The sequence below is a fragment of the Malurus melanocephalus genome, unplaced genomic scaffold (assembly GCF_030028575.1).
Source record: "Malurus melanocephalus ecotype Western Australia unplaced genomic scaffold, MMel_1.1 scaffold_75, whole genome shotgun sequence".
NCBI lineage: Eukaryota > Metazoa > Chordata > Aves > Passeriformes > Maluridae > Malurus > Malurus melanocephalus.
The window spans coordinates 2655329-2670925 of NW_026623307.1; the positions used below are offsets into that span (position 1 = coordinate 2655329).

The window sequence follows — 15597 nt, forward strand, 5'->3', positions numbered from 1 at the left end:
GAGCAGCGTACCAATAGGTGTCCCATGGCTGCTCAGACCCCAGTGCAAAATGTCCCACAACACCCCCATTACCTTGGGGTCCCAGTGGGAGCACCTGTGGGTGACTGGGAACCCACGACAGCTTTTACTTATGGGTCAGGCTTGGAGCTGAGGACATGTCCCTTGTGTTCCCTGCCTCTTCTGTCCCTGTAAGCTTTCCCCAAAARGGGTGCAGGCTCAGAGGTACCTGTCCCCATTTCTTGGCAGCTGGGTACCCTCATGGGAACATGCCAGGAGTGTGCAGGGAGGAGAAAAGGGGCAGGTCTGGCTCAGCTGATCCTTGCCTCCCGTGGGAGGAAGCTGGGGGCGGGAGGCAGCCCGGGTTTCCCTCTGGGGCAGACATGGGCACGTTTCATTTCCACCCAGCCTTTGCTGTGTACGACAGACAAGAAGCTGCTGCTGAGGGAAGGAAGCACAGAGAGAGCCGGGGACAGAACAGCTCACACAGCACAGCACCTCACGCTTGTCTGGGCAGGGGACAGACTGACTCACCATGGCTCCAGGTGTCTCAAAGAAGAYGTGGGGCAGCATGGAGGTGGCCCTGGCTTACCTCTGTGCCATCCTGCTCTGCTGTGGGCCCAGGCTGACCTGCTGCCGCCGGGGTAGGTACAGGAGTGTGGCATGCTCTCTGGCATGGCCCGTGTTGTKTGCAGCTGGTGGAAAATGTCTAAGGGCTGGGAGCTTTGTAGTTAGAACTTAGCTCTGGCATCAAGAAGGCAGAAAACCCGAAGCTTTTGGGTACGTGCAGCTGAAGCAAAAGACTTGGGGATGCTTTGGGTGGAAACAGGACAGATCCTCAGTCTGCACTGCTGACACCAGAGCTGTATTGTGGGACAGTGACAGTGGATGGGGATTGATGTTGAGCTTTTGGGTTTACCAGCGACATGTAGGGTCCAGGGTTTTCTCTTTGGYTCTCACAGCTTCAGTCTGCACCCTTGGGTTACAACTCTAAGTCTGGACTTGACTCTAAAGGAGACAGGSTCCTTGCTCTGGGTGAAATTTGGGGGAGAAGGAGAGGTTGAGGGGATGGTGTGAGTCTGGGAAGAATGAGTGGGAGCCCTGGTGAAGCTGYGTCTTCTTCATTCCAGCCCAGATTTTTTTTTGGTGGGTTTGCATATTTTTTTGCCCCAGGGGTAGGCACAGAGCTGGGTACCCCTTGGAGCAGATGTYATCTCTGGTGCTGGGAAGATACAGGAAAACATGTAAACTCAACATCTGCTTTCAGAAATCYTCTGAACATTTCATTCATTGTTGGCAGCAGCACTAGTAGGAGCTGAACCTGCCAAATATTTCATATTAAACACAAGAAATCCAAAACGTGGCAAAAATTCCATCTCTTGGTGTGGACACCRCCACAGCCAGTGCTACGTGCGAGAACCGGGCACTTCTCTCCCTCCCTCCTCCTGTTTGTTCTCATCCCTCATTTCTCAGTCCAGTTTCCCATCTAATCTTGTATCTATTCACAGAATTTCTGGGCTCCTTTTCTTTTTGGTGATGCTGAGGGTATGGTCCTATGGCCTCAAGCCAGAGTTGGAGGGATGGGAGAGACTTTCTGAGGGCCTGTAAGCCCTGGGATTGCTATCCATGTTGATTTCTGAAAAGGGAAGGTAAATTTCYGGTGACAGGGACTTTTCAAAGCTTTGGTGGTTTGAATAGCTTGGTGAGGTGACCCATGTGAGAAATGCTTCTTCCCACTTCTCATTGCTCTGAACAGAAATTAATGCAAAGCTGCCACGTTCTGCTGTGTGGGACTGGCTGAGACAGGACTTTGTGTGCCTGGCCTATGTTCACAGCATCCCCAGTGTGCAGGGTGGATAAACCCACYGGGATAATGGGCAGGGAAATGAGGTGAAGCAGCAGGGCTGGTGCYAAAGCACAGGCATCTCTGGCTGTGGCTGGCTGGATTCTGTGTTGGGAACAGCCTGGCAAACCCAGCTGGGACCCCMGGGCCTGGCTGCCCATGTCCCCATTAGGAGRGGACAGGCCACTGGGAAGGGATGGYACTGTAAGCTCCAGGTTGTTGTGCTCTGTCTCAGGTTGGAGATGACAAATACTGTGCCATGGGCAGCCCCTGCCTGCTCTGAGCTGCCAGCAAGGTCAGTGGGGAGAGTCAGAGCATCCCAGCAGGCAGCCAGGCATGTGATGGGCTGCACCACAGGGCACTGCCYGATCTGGGACTCAGTCCCTCTGCCCACTTTCAGAGTCAGCCTCAGCTGGAGGGAGGATGACTCAGACATTAAAATACAGCATAGATTTAGAAATAATACAGCCCCCAAAGTCGTTTGCCCCAGTACAGGTGTTCCGTGTTCATTTTAGGGAGCCCAGAGCACAATTTGGTCTGCTGAAACCATTTTGCAGTACAGTTATCACYTCTGAGAGTCCCTCTCCAGCCAGCAGGCACACATTTGGACTGGGAGAGACATGGGCTGATGTACTGCCCATGTCCCAGAGTGATGMTGTGGACTGGACTTGCACCCCTGGCTCATACACATGTGTATGGTTGTTTCTGAGACCTGTGCCTGCTGTAACTATGTCTGTTTCTTGTTTCCTGTCTCCCAAACAGTGACCATCTTCCCAGCAGTGTTAACTCTCCCTGAAGGTGACAAAGCCACCTTCTTCTGCAATATCTCCATGGAGAAYGACTCTGGCTCAGAGTACAGGCTCAATTGGTACAAGGTCACCAACCACAGCCAAGCCCAGAAAATTGCTGAGATCAGCCGAAACATTTCCATTACGAAGACAGAGAAGTACCGACTCACCAACCACACTCCTGTCTTTGAGATTGAGATCCTGAACCTCCACAAGAATGACTCAGGCTCCTTCTACTGTGGATTGATCACCTTCTGTGAGCCCGATAAAGTGATGGAGAGYAGCCGCTCCCAGCTGATGGTCACAGGTCAGCCTGGGGGGCTGAGCTGTTGGGGACAGGTCCCAAACCCATTGTTGCTCCAGGGCTTAAGGCAGGCAGTTACCTACTGGCAGAGAATCTGACATGGGTCAGGAGAGCACAGCCATGCCYTGTCCCCTCTCCTTTGTGCCCTAGAGGGGTAATGGGGCTGTGACATCCTGCCTGGGACTGAGCCCTTTCTGAGCACAGCCCCATGTTCCCCTGTTGCCTTTCACAAGGCCTAGAGAGACCATTTTGCACTTCTGACCTGCTGTTTTGTTCCCCCTTCTTTTGAATGGCTATTGCAGCAGCCCCCCAGATAAATGCCACTGAGGAGCCAGAGATAGAGGATGGCAACTCTTCAGAGCACATCAAGGTCATGCTCCTGGGCATCCTGCTGCTGGCTGGAGTGATTGTGCTGTTGATCTTCGGCTACCTCACCTTCACATACAGGAGAGGAGGTATGATCCCCCTGGAGGCCACSCAAACCCAGCCTGGGACCTGGGGTCAGCCAGATGTCTGCAGCAACCTGGGGCACAGACTAGTTCAACATGCTAAACTCAGCTGTGGCATATCCCTATGGGACAGATATCTCCATCCCTGGGGGAGAGGGGTGCTTTAAGCCCTGCTTGTCCTTTGTAGAGCCCCCAGACCATGTGCAGTAGCTCTATACTCGTTATTAAGGTGCTGCCTTAATGCTCCACTTGAATCCCTTCCATGCACCTTGCCCAGGAACCTTTGGAGCACCTCACCCTTCTGCAGCACAGGGCATCACCTCAGCCATGCCACAGACACCCAAGGTCTCTCACAGAGGGTTCCCCTGCACTCCACTAATCCAAATTAGACYCTAGACTGTGGGCTGGTATCTCACTTGACCTTGTAATGCTCAGGGTGTTAGACCCTGTGTGGACGAGGAGGAAGTGTAATGAAAAGGTTGTGGTGTCCAGTGCTCCCTAGGACAASGGTGGGGCTGAACCACCTCTAACCAAGTGTGTTACTTTGCAGATGTGCAGAAACCACCAAGGGAAAACATGCCAGCGGTGAGTTTTCTGCCTCTGTCACCCTGCTGTGCTGCAGGAGAGCCCCGTGGCATTGCTGGGGTGAGGAGGGTGCTGSCCCTCCCTTTATCAGCTCTTCACAAGCATCTCACTTCTGTCTTCTCTGCAGCTGTTTGATCTTTTCTGCACAGCTACAACTGCTYTTCTGTACCTGCAGCAGCASAGCCCCTTCACAAAATCAAAATAAAACTACCCCATATAGTATGGGACTCTCTAGTCCAACTCTTCTTCAAAGCAGGCTTATCTTTGACAGTAGATTGTGTTGCTGTAGAAAAATGGGAGGATGTTTCCCTCCAATATATCAAGMTAAAATTAATTTTGCTTCAGCTGGTGCCTGTTTTCTTCTCCCTTTAGCCAGGACCTCCGGGAGGGATCTGTCTCCATCTTCTCTCCAGCCCCATTTATTAAGCTGAGGGCAGTGAGTAGGTTGCCCTTTGCTCTCTCCTCTCTGGGCTAAGCAAACTCAGCCCTAGGCTCTTTGCATGTGCACCTGCCAACTTGGAGCCCAATGGAGAGGTGGGAGAAGGGCTCCTAGCCTTCCATGGGTGGGCAGAGAGAGAGACCAGCCTGCCTGCAGAGGCAGATGCAGAGAGCTGATACCCCAGGGCTCATGATGTGGCTCCTCTGTGCATGTTCTAACGCAGGCCTGTGCATTTTTCTGTTTTGTATTGCTYTCACCCTCCTGGGATACTTCAGAGTTGATTTTGGCACTTCTATAAGAAGGGGCTTGTGCTGGGGCTGGTGGGTATGTCTGTATGTTGGATCACCATGATGGGGTTACCTTGCAGAAGGAAGAGAAGCCCCCCATGGTGTCCATATCCACTCTGGACTATGGTGAGCTGGAGTTTCAGAGGGGTCAGTGCACCCCGGTGCCCTTTGAGACGCGGCCGKTTGAGCAGACCGAATATGCCACCATCATCTTCCCAGAGCAGAAACCCGTCACGCCAGAGCGGRGCAAGAAACGCCTGGATGAGAGGACTTGACAGCTGCAATCACAACCCTGCTGAGGGTCAGGATCCCTCCTCACCAGGGTGTGGGCATGAACAGGCTGCCCCACTGAACACACAGAGTGTTTCCCCTCACTCTGGGAAAAATTCAGCATATCAGGACTGAAGCAATAGACACGCTGCTGCTGGAGTTGATGCTGAACAGTCTTGGCCAAAGTGTTATTGTGTCCTTGGGGTGGGCACCACAGGATGAGGAAGATTCTGCTGTGCTCCATGTGCTTCCTCTTCACTCAGGGCAGGGAGGATGGGCTGGGGCAGAGCAGTGATGCCARCAGGTCTGTCCTACAGGTGATTTACATCGTGCCTCAGTTTTCTACCTCCACTCAATGCTCTCTGGAGTGGGCACGCTGCTTCCCTGCCCCAGGTCTGAACCAACATCAAAGACTTGGAGAAAATGCTGGAGGCCAGAGCTGGAGTGGATCCTGTGAGATGCTGCTCATTGGAGCCCAGGGCTGAATGCTTCTCTTTGCTCGGAGCAGAAGCTGCTTTRTGTACTGTTCAGAAATCCCTGGGARGCAGGCAGCTGGTCTTCTGCCTGTCTCCAGGCATTTTCCTCCTCTGCAAGAGGGGTAATCTACCCCTGTATCCCTCCCTCCCCAAGTGGCCCATGATCTGGCCATGGGGGTGAATAAAGACTTTTGCATCCGAGGAGTTTGTTGACTCGTGATGGCAAGTGCGTGGGCAGGCAAATAACGGCTCTCGCAGTGCAGGGGAGAGCTGAGAGGTGGTGGCATCTGTTGTGGTTCCCGGGCCTCTCCGTGAGATATGCAAACTGCTCTTCCCCAAAGCTGTACTTAAGAATTTAGAGAGGTTGATGGTCGTTTTCTCCTTGCCCCTGTGTGAGCTGGTCAGCCTGGCACAGCTGCAAACCAAAACCGATCCCTTAGTCAGGCTTGTCTCGGGGCATGCACCCAGCCTGTGGGGACGAGCATCCCTGCTGTGCCAGGGGTCTGCCTGCCATGAGCCAGRGCAAAGCTCACAGTGTGGTGCTCAGTGCAGCTTTTTGCCTTCAAACTTCCACTTTCTCTCTTGAAAGAGATGCCGGGGCTGTGCTGCCTGCCAGAAACCAGAGCGGAAAGAAGTGACAGCTGCTTGAGAGAGGAGAAACCCCAGTGAGGAGTGGCTTTGGAGGCAGCAGAGACTTGCCAGGACAGTGTGAAACTCAGTGAAAACTGAGAAGAGTCACTTGCACCTCACACATTGGCAGCAGTGTCAGCAGGTTTCTTCCTCCCTTACCCCACTAAAACCAGCCCAGCCTTGCAGGAGTCAACGTGGGCACWGGGGGAAAGGGTGAGGAAAGCCAGGCGCCACATCTTTGTACTTTGAGGGGACTTGAAATTCCATGTGAAACCTCCAGAGGGRACTATATAGGATAAATATCCATTTGGGATAGCTTGTGACTTTCTTCAGGGTAGGATAGTGGATATGGTGCCTGCTTTGGTCCCAGGTGCTTCTGAAGGTTCCCAGGAGCCTCCCCTGGCAGTGCTGTAACTCCCATGACATTCACTCATACCAGTGCATGGTTCAGTCCATCAGGGCTTTTTGCCAGCAGCAGCCCYGTTCCTTGCCCCAGCAGCTCTGTCACAGACGTACTGTGGCCAGCAGGGCCCAGAAAACCAAAGCAGGAGGCAGCTGCAGCGAGAGAGAAGTGGGAGCTCAGTCAGCAGTTTTGCATTTGGCTTTCCTGTCAAACAGAACACTGACATCGTCATGAGGGTGGACCCTGCTTCATATTTTCCATCCTACCTCTCAGGCAGTAGAGGTGCCAGACCTTCAGCACATCCTGCACCCCCTGGCTGCAGCTATGACTCCTCCAGGAGCAGTTGGCGCTGAGTCCTTTCCTCTTTTTTTTGAGTGCCAGTCTGCTGCCCAGAGGCTCCCAAGCCATCCAGTGGGGTTGGAGGTGTAGAAAAAGCATCTCCCACTGCCATTTGGGATGGGAGAACATCCAGTCTGTGGCAGTTCCCGGGCCCCTCAAATCCCCATCAGCCTAGCTGCAATCCTGCCCCTTGCAGGGAGGAAGTCTGGGACCTTGGAATGCATGGAGTGAATGGTGGAGATGCTCCAGGCTGCCAGACATCGTCTCCCATCCCTGTCTGGAGMGCTGAATGCCCAGCACTGTACCTGGTATGGCACTGGTTGTGCTGGCCAGAGTAGGAGCAGGGCTGGAATAAGYTCTGGGCAGGATGCAGCTTTCAAGCCCACAACCAAGCCTCTCCAACCAAGAAGTGCCCCGAGATGGGTGTCAGGCCCTACATGCCAGAATCCTGCTTGGGAATAGGGTGTCGAGCATGTTTGTGTGCAGGAGCTATTTATGCACACATGTGCAAACACACAAAAGTGCTCATGAACACACACATGTGCAAGTAACTCACCATACAAATTTGTGTGCACACCCCCAGATTTGTGCAGCTGCTGTATCAAATACCACCCCCACTGCAGACACACATCCCCTCAGGTCCTCCATCAATGTGCCACAGCTTCTTCTGTGCTGGGACCCAGGACCAGCCAAGGGGGAGGCTGTGGGTGMTGGAAATGCTGCATTTCCTGTACAYTCTGGTCTGGCAGTTAAAGCAACCACTTCCGACAGCGGGCACCCAGCGCTCCCCAAGGGGTAGCTGCCACCATTGTCAGTGACAAAATGCTTTGTCAGCTGGGACTGATCCCTGTCAGCTTCTGCAGAAAGCTGGATATGTGGTAACATGCCTGGGCCATACCTAAGCAAGCAAAAACCCCCTACATGATGCTTGAGAGTCAGCCTGGCTCCTTATACACCCCAGCCCTGATTAAAAGTGGTTGGGAGCAACATGTGGGCAAGCATCTCTTCAAGAAACCTGAATGCATAAACCATACCTTGGGAAAACTGGGCAGGCAGATGAAGATGGAGAGGAAATCCTCTCCTGCACTTCGCAGCAGCGTTTTTGAGGAAAGCCATGTTGTGGAGCAGCAAGGCACCATTCCTGAAAGCCAGGACATTGCAGATGCCGGGGGGAGAAAGGRTGGTCAGGCCATGGCACAGTAAGATCAGGTGAGCACTGTCCTGGTCACTGGGAGATCTCAGAGGTTTTGATTGGGAGAGGCTGGGCTGGAGGTGATGCATCAGGTGTGTGTTATTGAGCCCCTGGGTTAATGTGGTGGGACTGGTCTGTCAGGAACTGTGGTGTGGGAGCATTGCCATGGCCTTGGCCCTCTGGGAAAGCGACTGCTGGTCCTGGAAGAGAAAGGTTGGAGTGATTTGATGGGTGCTGGTGGTGGTGGTGGGTTGTTGGGCTGCTGTGCAGTCTGCTTGGACCCCTAACCATGGYCAGCCTACRCARCTCTRSTGTGTCCTGAGGGGTCCRGRTCCACAAAATCTCCTCCATCCTGTCCCACTGAGAATTTTACCCTACCTGACACTGAGCTGCTGTAGCCTTGCAGAGTATGTATTTGTGCTCCCTCCTACCACCCTCATTTTGCTTTCTCTAGTTTTGCTTTGAGTTGTTTCCAGCACTTCCTACTCCTCTCTCTCCTTCCCTCTGGTGGGATGTGAAGCTTGACGGGGGTGCTGGCAGGCCAGGTCCTGTGCAYGGGTACTTGGAGGGCCAGGCAGGAGCCCTGTGCCTGCCTGCTCCATGGCCCCAAGACCAAACCCACTGCCTGTGGCACTGGGGCAGAGCCTTGTTGGAGGGGSTCGAGCTCTCTCCTTACACCTGGAGGGAACCTAAACCCATGTGGGGTGATACTTGTCCATGTCTTCGCATCCATTTGCTTCCTCAAATGTCTCCCCATTGCTCAGCATTACTCTCCATYCCAGAAGTCCAGGATGATGGGGCAATGTGCCCTCACTACAATCCAGCTTGGGCATAGCCCCATTTCCAGAAGAACTGATCTTTCTTTCCTCAAATCTGCATTGGACAGATGGACCCTTCTGCTGTAGGGGTTCAGTTGTGTGGACAGTCCAGCATGGAAGGGAACCTGTGGCCACTGCTTGTCCCTCAAGCTGGTGGGTTCACCACAATGGGGGGGCAACCATTCACAGTCAATTGCATCAAGGTTGGAGGGGGACTGAGAGCTGTCRTGTCACAGGAGGATATGGATGCCCAATTCACAATCTCCTTCATGGAAATGGAAAAAAGAGGATCYGGGAAATTCTAGATGAGTAAGCATGCCTCAGTACCCAGAAAACTCCTGGAACAAATTACCACCAAGTGGCAAACACTGACAGGGCAGTGCTGGGGCTGAGAACACAGTTTTAGCAAGAACACGTGTTGCACCAACTTCATTTTCCCTCCATTAGGGTGACAGACTGGGTACCACAGGGAAAGCAGGAGTGATGCTATCTTTATSCTGCCTTACATGACATTCTCATAAGAAAATGAGGGAAATGGGAAATTCTGCCACTGATGGTGGATGGATTCTCAAAAAGCTCTGTCCCATGAGCAGTTATCAATAACTTGTGACAGCAGACACATCCAGCAGAGGTTTTCTGGGGAAGCCTGGCTCACCTGAAAGCAAGATGCTGTTTGAGGGAGGGTGTAGGGGCTGTTTGGGTGGAKGGTTAGAAATTCACCCTGATGGAGAAAAGAGCAAAAATTTCCTGAAAGAATGACTGATGGAAAAGAATTGGGTGTGTTCAGCACAGGAAAAAATGAGGGAAGTCTTCAGAGTGGGAAAAAACATCAGTATGAAGCAAGCGGTGAGAAGTGTTTAGGGTTCTGCCCTGTTGCTTAGAGGTCAGTCCATTTGTTATGCAAACCTTGCTGAGCCCATGGACACAGCATCCTCACTGCTGAGGGGATGTTCCTCTCTGYCGTCCTGCCTGGGAACTGGGGTTGAATGTCCTTTTCTGCCCCTTCCAGGGACTGCTGTCAGGATGGAGCCACCTGGGTATGGGGTGACCCATCCCAAAGGCGGGGATGGATGTCCCAGTGGGAATGGGGTGCACATGGGCCAAGGAGGGTCCTCATGGGCAAAAGAGGGACATTTTGGGCCGGAAAAGTGTGGAACGCAGAGTCTGACACACAGTGAGAGATGAAGAGGAGGAGAAAGAACTTTGGGAAACCTTCCTGCGCTCGCAGAGGCGGCTCACTCAGGGGTGGGAGCTCAAGTCAAAAATAATTTCAGGCTTTGCAAAAGCAGCAGGGAAATTACCACCTAGGCTGCACCTCGTGWGTTTCCTTCACTCATCCCACGGAGAAGCCCTGACCAGCATGCTGGAATAAMGAGGATTGGCAGAGTCTAACCCTGGCAAGGCCTGCCAGCCTTGGGTGGTCATGCCATGTCCAGGACAGGGCTTGTCCCCACTCCCTGCTGAGACCAGGCTGTGGGGAAATCCTGTGGGAACAGCTTTTATTTCCAGGCAAGTACTGATAAGCAGCAAGGTGTTTGGGCAGAGCTGGGATGTGTGTGTGAAATGGAACAGGATGTCAAAGCAGTTTCAGCTCGGTGGGTTGTTCTAGGAAAGTCCCCTTAGTAAAAGCAAGTCAAAAGCTTTAATAAAGGGACCAGCAGTCGGCTGTGTCAGAGATGACTGTGAGGGCTCAGCACATTGTGGGTTGCGATTTGAGTTGTGTTGCCATGACGTAATAGGGGAYTGGTTTCCATCACAGCCAGGTTTTGAAAGCAGGGACCGGTCCCTGGGCCAGGTATCCTTGCTGAGCAGTGTGCCAGAGGGGCAGCATTTTGGGCACTGAGGTGGAAGTGTAGGGAGTTGTGCCTGTCCCATGAGGAGAATCTCTCTGCCCTGTGTCAGCAGGCTCGAGGAGGAGGAGCTGGGCTGAACCCACAGATCCCCCAGTTGAAGCAGTTTGTTTGGGTGAGTATGAGAGTATCAGGAGACAGGACTGTGTCCCTGGGGGGCTCCTCCTCCTCAAAACAGTTTGAGGTGTTTAACACAGGCATGCCCTAGATGCAAAGGGAAGGTGTCAAAATCTTTAGGTCTTTCCTGCATTCGACTCCCCCAGGCTAAATCTTGGACAGTAACACAGAAGGGGGCAAGGGGACAGGCGGATGCTGCAGTGTGGGGGCCCTGTCCCAAACACCCCGCTGCTGGCTGGGACCCCATGCCATGCTGGGCCATGGTGCCAGCTGTGAGGCCATCCCTGTCCCTCCTTAGCTCCCCCTTTCTGCGCCAGGAGATTTGCAGCCCTGGAGACCCCTCTGTGGCRGGGTGCATGAAGGGGTCTTCTATAATGAACCTATAGAAATGGGGGTCCCAGGGAAAGGAGTGACAGGAGGCCAGGAAGATCTGCTGCTTCCCCTTCCTCCTCATGCACCAACCCTGAGCCAGGGATGTCCCCCAGCCCCTATCTGTGAACATTGATAACAATGGTGGGATGACCCCTCCTTCACCATCCTGATTGTAGTTCACTGCCCCAACCCAAGCAGGACCCCATCACCCATGTACCCATGATAGCAGTTTTGGGAAGGGGGTGACTCAGGTCCTATCCATAGGTTAGGGCTTTCTACCTCTCTGTAAGACTCCTGAAGACCTTGCCTTGGCTCCTCTGCTTCCAAGCACTCTCCTTCTTTCAGTCCTGCTCAGCTGATAGCATCAAGGTGTAATTAAGAGTGGAAGGAACCTCAAAGAAGGAAAGAACGTGGAAGCTGAAGGWGTACTCTGCTCCTGGATCTCATCASCTCCCTTTGYTCCTGCAGGAGGGCAGTGCACATTGTGAGGGTGTTATAAGGCCCKTGGTGCAAAAGACTTGCCAGCTTTTCCTTTCCAGCAGCAATGATCAGAGCCTCCCTGCCAGGCTGTRGTTCCTGAGATTTGCCTACATTGCCTGCCTGGAGCTGCCTATTCAAATTCTTTCTCTAACTCAAGACCCGTTATAATTTGACATCTTACCTAACCTGCTCCCTGTGCTGCATTGCCCTCCATGGGATTTCCTGGGGGACCTGTGCCCCCCAAGACGGGTGAGCTGAGAGGTGGAGGGCTGCAGGCAGCCCCAGCCCTGCTGTTTATACCTTGCCTGGGTGCTTTCAACTCGGAGCACACTTCATCTCTTTTGATTTTACGTACCATGCTGTCCTCCCCAACTTTCCACCCTGTAGTTTCATGTCAGGCTTTTTTCTTCTCAAATTGGCTGAAGTTGGTAAAAATAGCCCAYGGTTGGCGGCAGCTATTGAGACAGATAAGGTTATCTGGAGTTTTATCAGCTGCTGAGTCCTGYGTTTTTGATGGGTTTCGCTTTCATTATTCCTAAGCTGGGCAAATCTCTGTAGGTTCGCCCCACTGCCATGAATGTGATGGGCACGAGCAGCTTGGCAGGGGGCTTTCTGCCTTTGAGTAGCATTGTGGCTTTCCAAGGTCAGGGGTTCATGGATATATATTGAGGAAACCCACCTTGTCCTTGCTTCAGGGGACATTTCACCTGGCCAGGACCTGGTGCAGCATCAGCAGAGACTGTTGACCCAGAGATTGTGAGGGGGTGGTGCTTCTCATGCAGGAGCAAAGGTTTCCCTCTCCAAGCACAAAAACATCGTACAAAGAGGACAGGTTGAAGGAAAAGGCAGTTGCACACGKGTATTAGCATTCAGAAGCGGCAAGCTTGACCTGCAGGCTTGGTCGCTACCTCTTCTCCAGCTCCGAGTGGAACTATGATCACCTGGCAGGAAGTTTTTGCAGGGAAGCTTGAAGAAATGCAYGTAATAGATTCGTGGACACTTGTGGAGGATGATGCCCTGCAGGTGCAGGCCTGCAGGCCTGGCTGGAAGGAGTTTGTGCCGCGCCGTGCTCTTGGGAGGTAGGGGACTGCTGACTCAGTCCTCCTGGAGCAGGATCAGGGTTGATGGATTGCCATGTCGACCTTCTCCTTTTTCAAAGTTTGCTTGCAGAAAACGGGGTTTTTTTTTTTAAAGCAAAATGGGAAGTTTGGAGGTGGGTGAGGCTGTGAAGGGTTTTCCCATTTTTGTTTGAAGCTTAATGGGTTATTGYCAAACTGGAAAACATGATAATTAGAGGGGAGAAGAGTTTACCAACTTCATAGGGCCAGTGGGCAGATGGTATTTGGCCAGAATTTCTCCATGTTGTTGTCAAGATGCAAAGAACTCCTTCAGCAAGCAGGGGGAGTTACCCCACACTAGAGCAAAATCTTCTGGGATTGCACCCAGAGGATGAGGAGAGGGAGAGCCACCGTGTGCTCGGACATGGGGACCTGTCTCAGCAGCCCCTGCACATGCACCAGGCTGCAGGGTCTCAGACAGAGAGGCTGTGGCTCTGCATTGCCAATGAGAAGCCCCATCCCAAACATTTCCTGGGCATTGGTCAGACACCCTGCCTGAGTGGCAGCAAACGGAAACCTTGGTTGCCAGCCCCCATGCAGATTGTGCAAGATGAAGAGCTGCGGGCTGCACATCTTTTGGCTCTTCAAGATATCTCTTCACCTGCCCTTCACTCTCCACCCACACCTTCCTTCTATTTTGCTTCTTTTCATTGTCTCACCCAGTCCTGTGTTTGATGCTGGCTTTCTGCTGAGCTGTGATGAACCAGCACGGGTGAAAGGCTGGAGTCCCAAATAGGAGCCTGATGCTTCCCATTCGAAAGGCCCCTGCTTTTGGCAGTGAGGCCAGGGTGCCAGCAGACAGCCTGGGTTCTGAAATCTTTAATACTGGGGCCAGCCCTCAGCTTGCAACTGTGATGAACTTCCCAGAATGGCATCACGCTGTTATGGGGAGGGCAGCTTGGTGTAAAGCTTGCATGAGTGAAGTTATTCCATAGTCTGTGTTAACCCTTGTCCCTACTGACTGTGCCAAAAGCCTCTGGCTCAGTGTGGGGAGCCTGGGATGAGATGGTGTCCTTTTTGCCTTGAAAGGTTTCAGTGCTCCCAGTGCTTTCATAAGTGGTCTTCTGCCAAAGTGCACATCCTGTTCCACATGAACCAGTGCCAAGGCTGGGGCACGGTACGGATGCGAATCTTTCGCCAGGAATGCAGGCAGTGCCCCAAGCCCCGGCTGGAAGATCCTGAGTTCAGCCTGGAGACTGTGGAGACAATTCTGCACAACGTGGTGATAAAGATCCGCCAGTATTTCTACAATCAGCCTGTCCAGCCCTCTGACCTCCTGGAAGTGGTGGTGGACACRCCGGTGGCGGGGCCACACGACAGTGCCCACTGTGAGGCCTGCCGGCTCGGCATTTGCCACAGGTCACGGTCAGCCCCAGCACAGGATGCCTGCAAGGCCTTAACAGATGAGGACAAGGCCAGGATGCACAGCACCAACTCCTCTGATGCCTGGAATGCCTTGAGCGGTGTGAGGAAGGCCAGGGCCCATCACACTCATTTGCACCCAGCCCTGGTACGGGTTGCCCAGGATGCAAATGTGCCCAGGACCTCCCAGACCCTGAAATACCAGGGCTCAAGGCCCCGTCCAGCCTCGACCCACCACCCCTCATCCCGCAATAGAAACTTCTCCTGGAAACGCTGCTGCTGCATAGGCAGCTCTTTGATCTCTCTTTGTGTTGTGGCAGTGATTTTATACCTGGTGTTTTATTTCACTATGAAGACAGAGGGACCTGGGGATCACAGTTCCCCCACAGAGGGTCCTGGGGATCACAGTTCCTCCACAGAGGAACTGGGGCAATGGGTACCCACGGTCAGCCCTTACTCTTGGCTCAGTAAGGCTTTCCCAGCTCTTGGTGGCAGGAGAAAACATTGTCATGTCTCAGCCAGGCGCTTTATCCCACTGGAAGACTCATGGGTCTGATGGTTTCTTATGGGATATATTCTGTATGAGGATGACTATCAGCTGCCCTGTGCACAGGATGAGGTTTATTATTTACAGGAATAAAACAAGCCCTTTCTCCTCGGCTCAAGAATGCATTTGTGCTTTTTGATTTCTCAGAAGTCTTTTCTAGGTGTGTGTGGACAGCTCAGAGGGAAGCTGGGGAGTGTTTTTATCCACCAGCTGAGTTCTGCACCCAGGGAGGCACATCCYCAGTCTGCCCAGCCTTTGGCCAGCTGTCTGAGTTCCCTGCAGTGGGAACAAAGGGTGCTCAAACTTGGCAACTGCAAGAAGGCTGTGGCAGCAGGTCCAAAGTCTATGCCCTAATTGTGAGGAAATTGCAAGTGTTGGGCTTCAAGGTCTGAGTACCGGGAAAGATACAGACTCTTGTCTTGTCCTGTGGCCACGACTTTGGCCCAGAAAAATGAGGTGAAGTTGGTTTGTAAGTGCTTGTGTCCTGGTTTCAGCTGSAATGGATATAGTTTTCTTCTTTGTAGCTGTTAAAGCATTGTACTTTGGATTTAATACGGGAATAATAATATTGATAGCACACTGATGTTTCAGTTGTTGCAAGTAGTGCTTGCTCGAAGTCAAGGACTTTTCTGTTTCTGTGCTCTGCCAGTGGAGCAGGTGCACAGGGATCTGGGAGGGAGCACAGCCAGGACAGGTGACCTGAAGGGGCCCACATGGAACGTCCTGCTCAGTGGATAAACTGGGGGARTTGGAGGGGAGGGACTGATTGCCCCTGAGGGATGGGCTGGACATTGGTCAGCGGGTGGTAAAAAACTGTAATGTGCATCTCTTATMTTTATTGAGTTTGTGTCTCTATTATCTCTCTGTTCATGATTGTTATTATTAATATGTACTTTGTTTCACCCTTTTCTGAATTTCCTCCCCATCCCAC

At 52.7% G+C, this 15597-nt stretch overlaps 2 protein-coding genes across 2 annotated transcripts; both read left to right on the top strand.

Moving 5' to 3' along the window:
• Positions 1-400: 400 nt before the first annotated feature.
• PDCD1 (programmed cell death 1) lies at positions 401-4400 on the top strand. The gene is made up of 4 exons (XM_057367070.1): positions 401-641; positions 2603-2935; positions 3235-3387; positions 3932-4400. Exons 1-4 carry the CDS (start codon positions 533-535, stop codon positions 4099-4101), a joined length of 765 nt encoding a protein of 254 aa, XP_057223053.1. The 5' UTR covers positions 401-532; the 3' UTR covers positions 4102-4400.
• An 8072-nt stretch (positions 4401-12472) lies between these two features.
• Positions 12473-14760, top strand: LOC130574086 (receptor-transporting protein 2-like). The gene is made up of 2 exons (XM_057367071.1): positions 12473-12718; positions 13787-14760. The coding sequence occupies exons 1-2, from the start codon at positions 12573-12575 to the stop codon at positions 14673-14675; spliced, it is 1035 nt and encodes a 344-aa protein (XP_057223054.1). The 5' UTR covers positions 12473-12572; the 3' UTR covers positions 14676-14760.
• Positions 14761-15597: the final 837 nt, after the last annotated feature.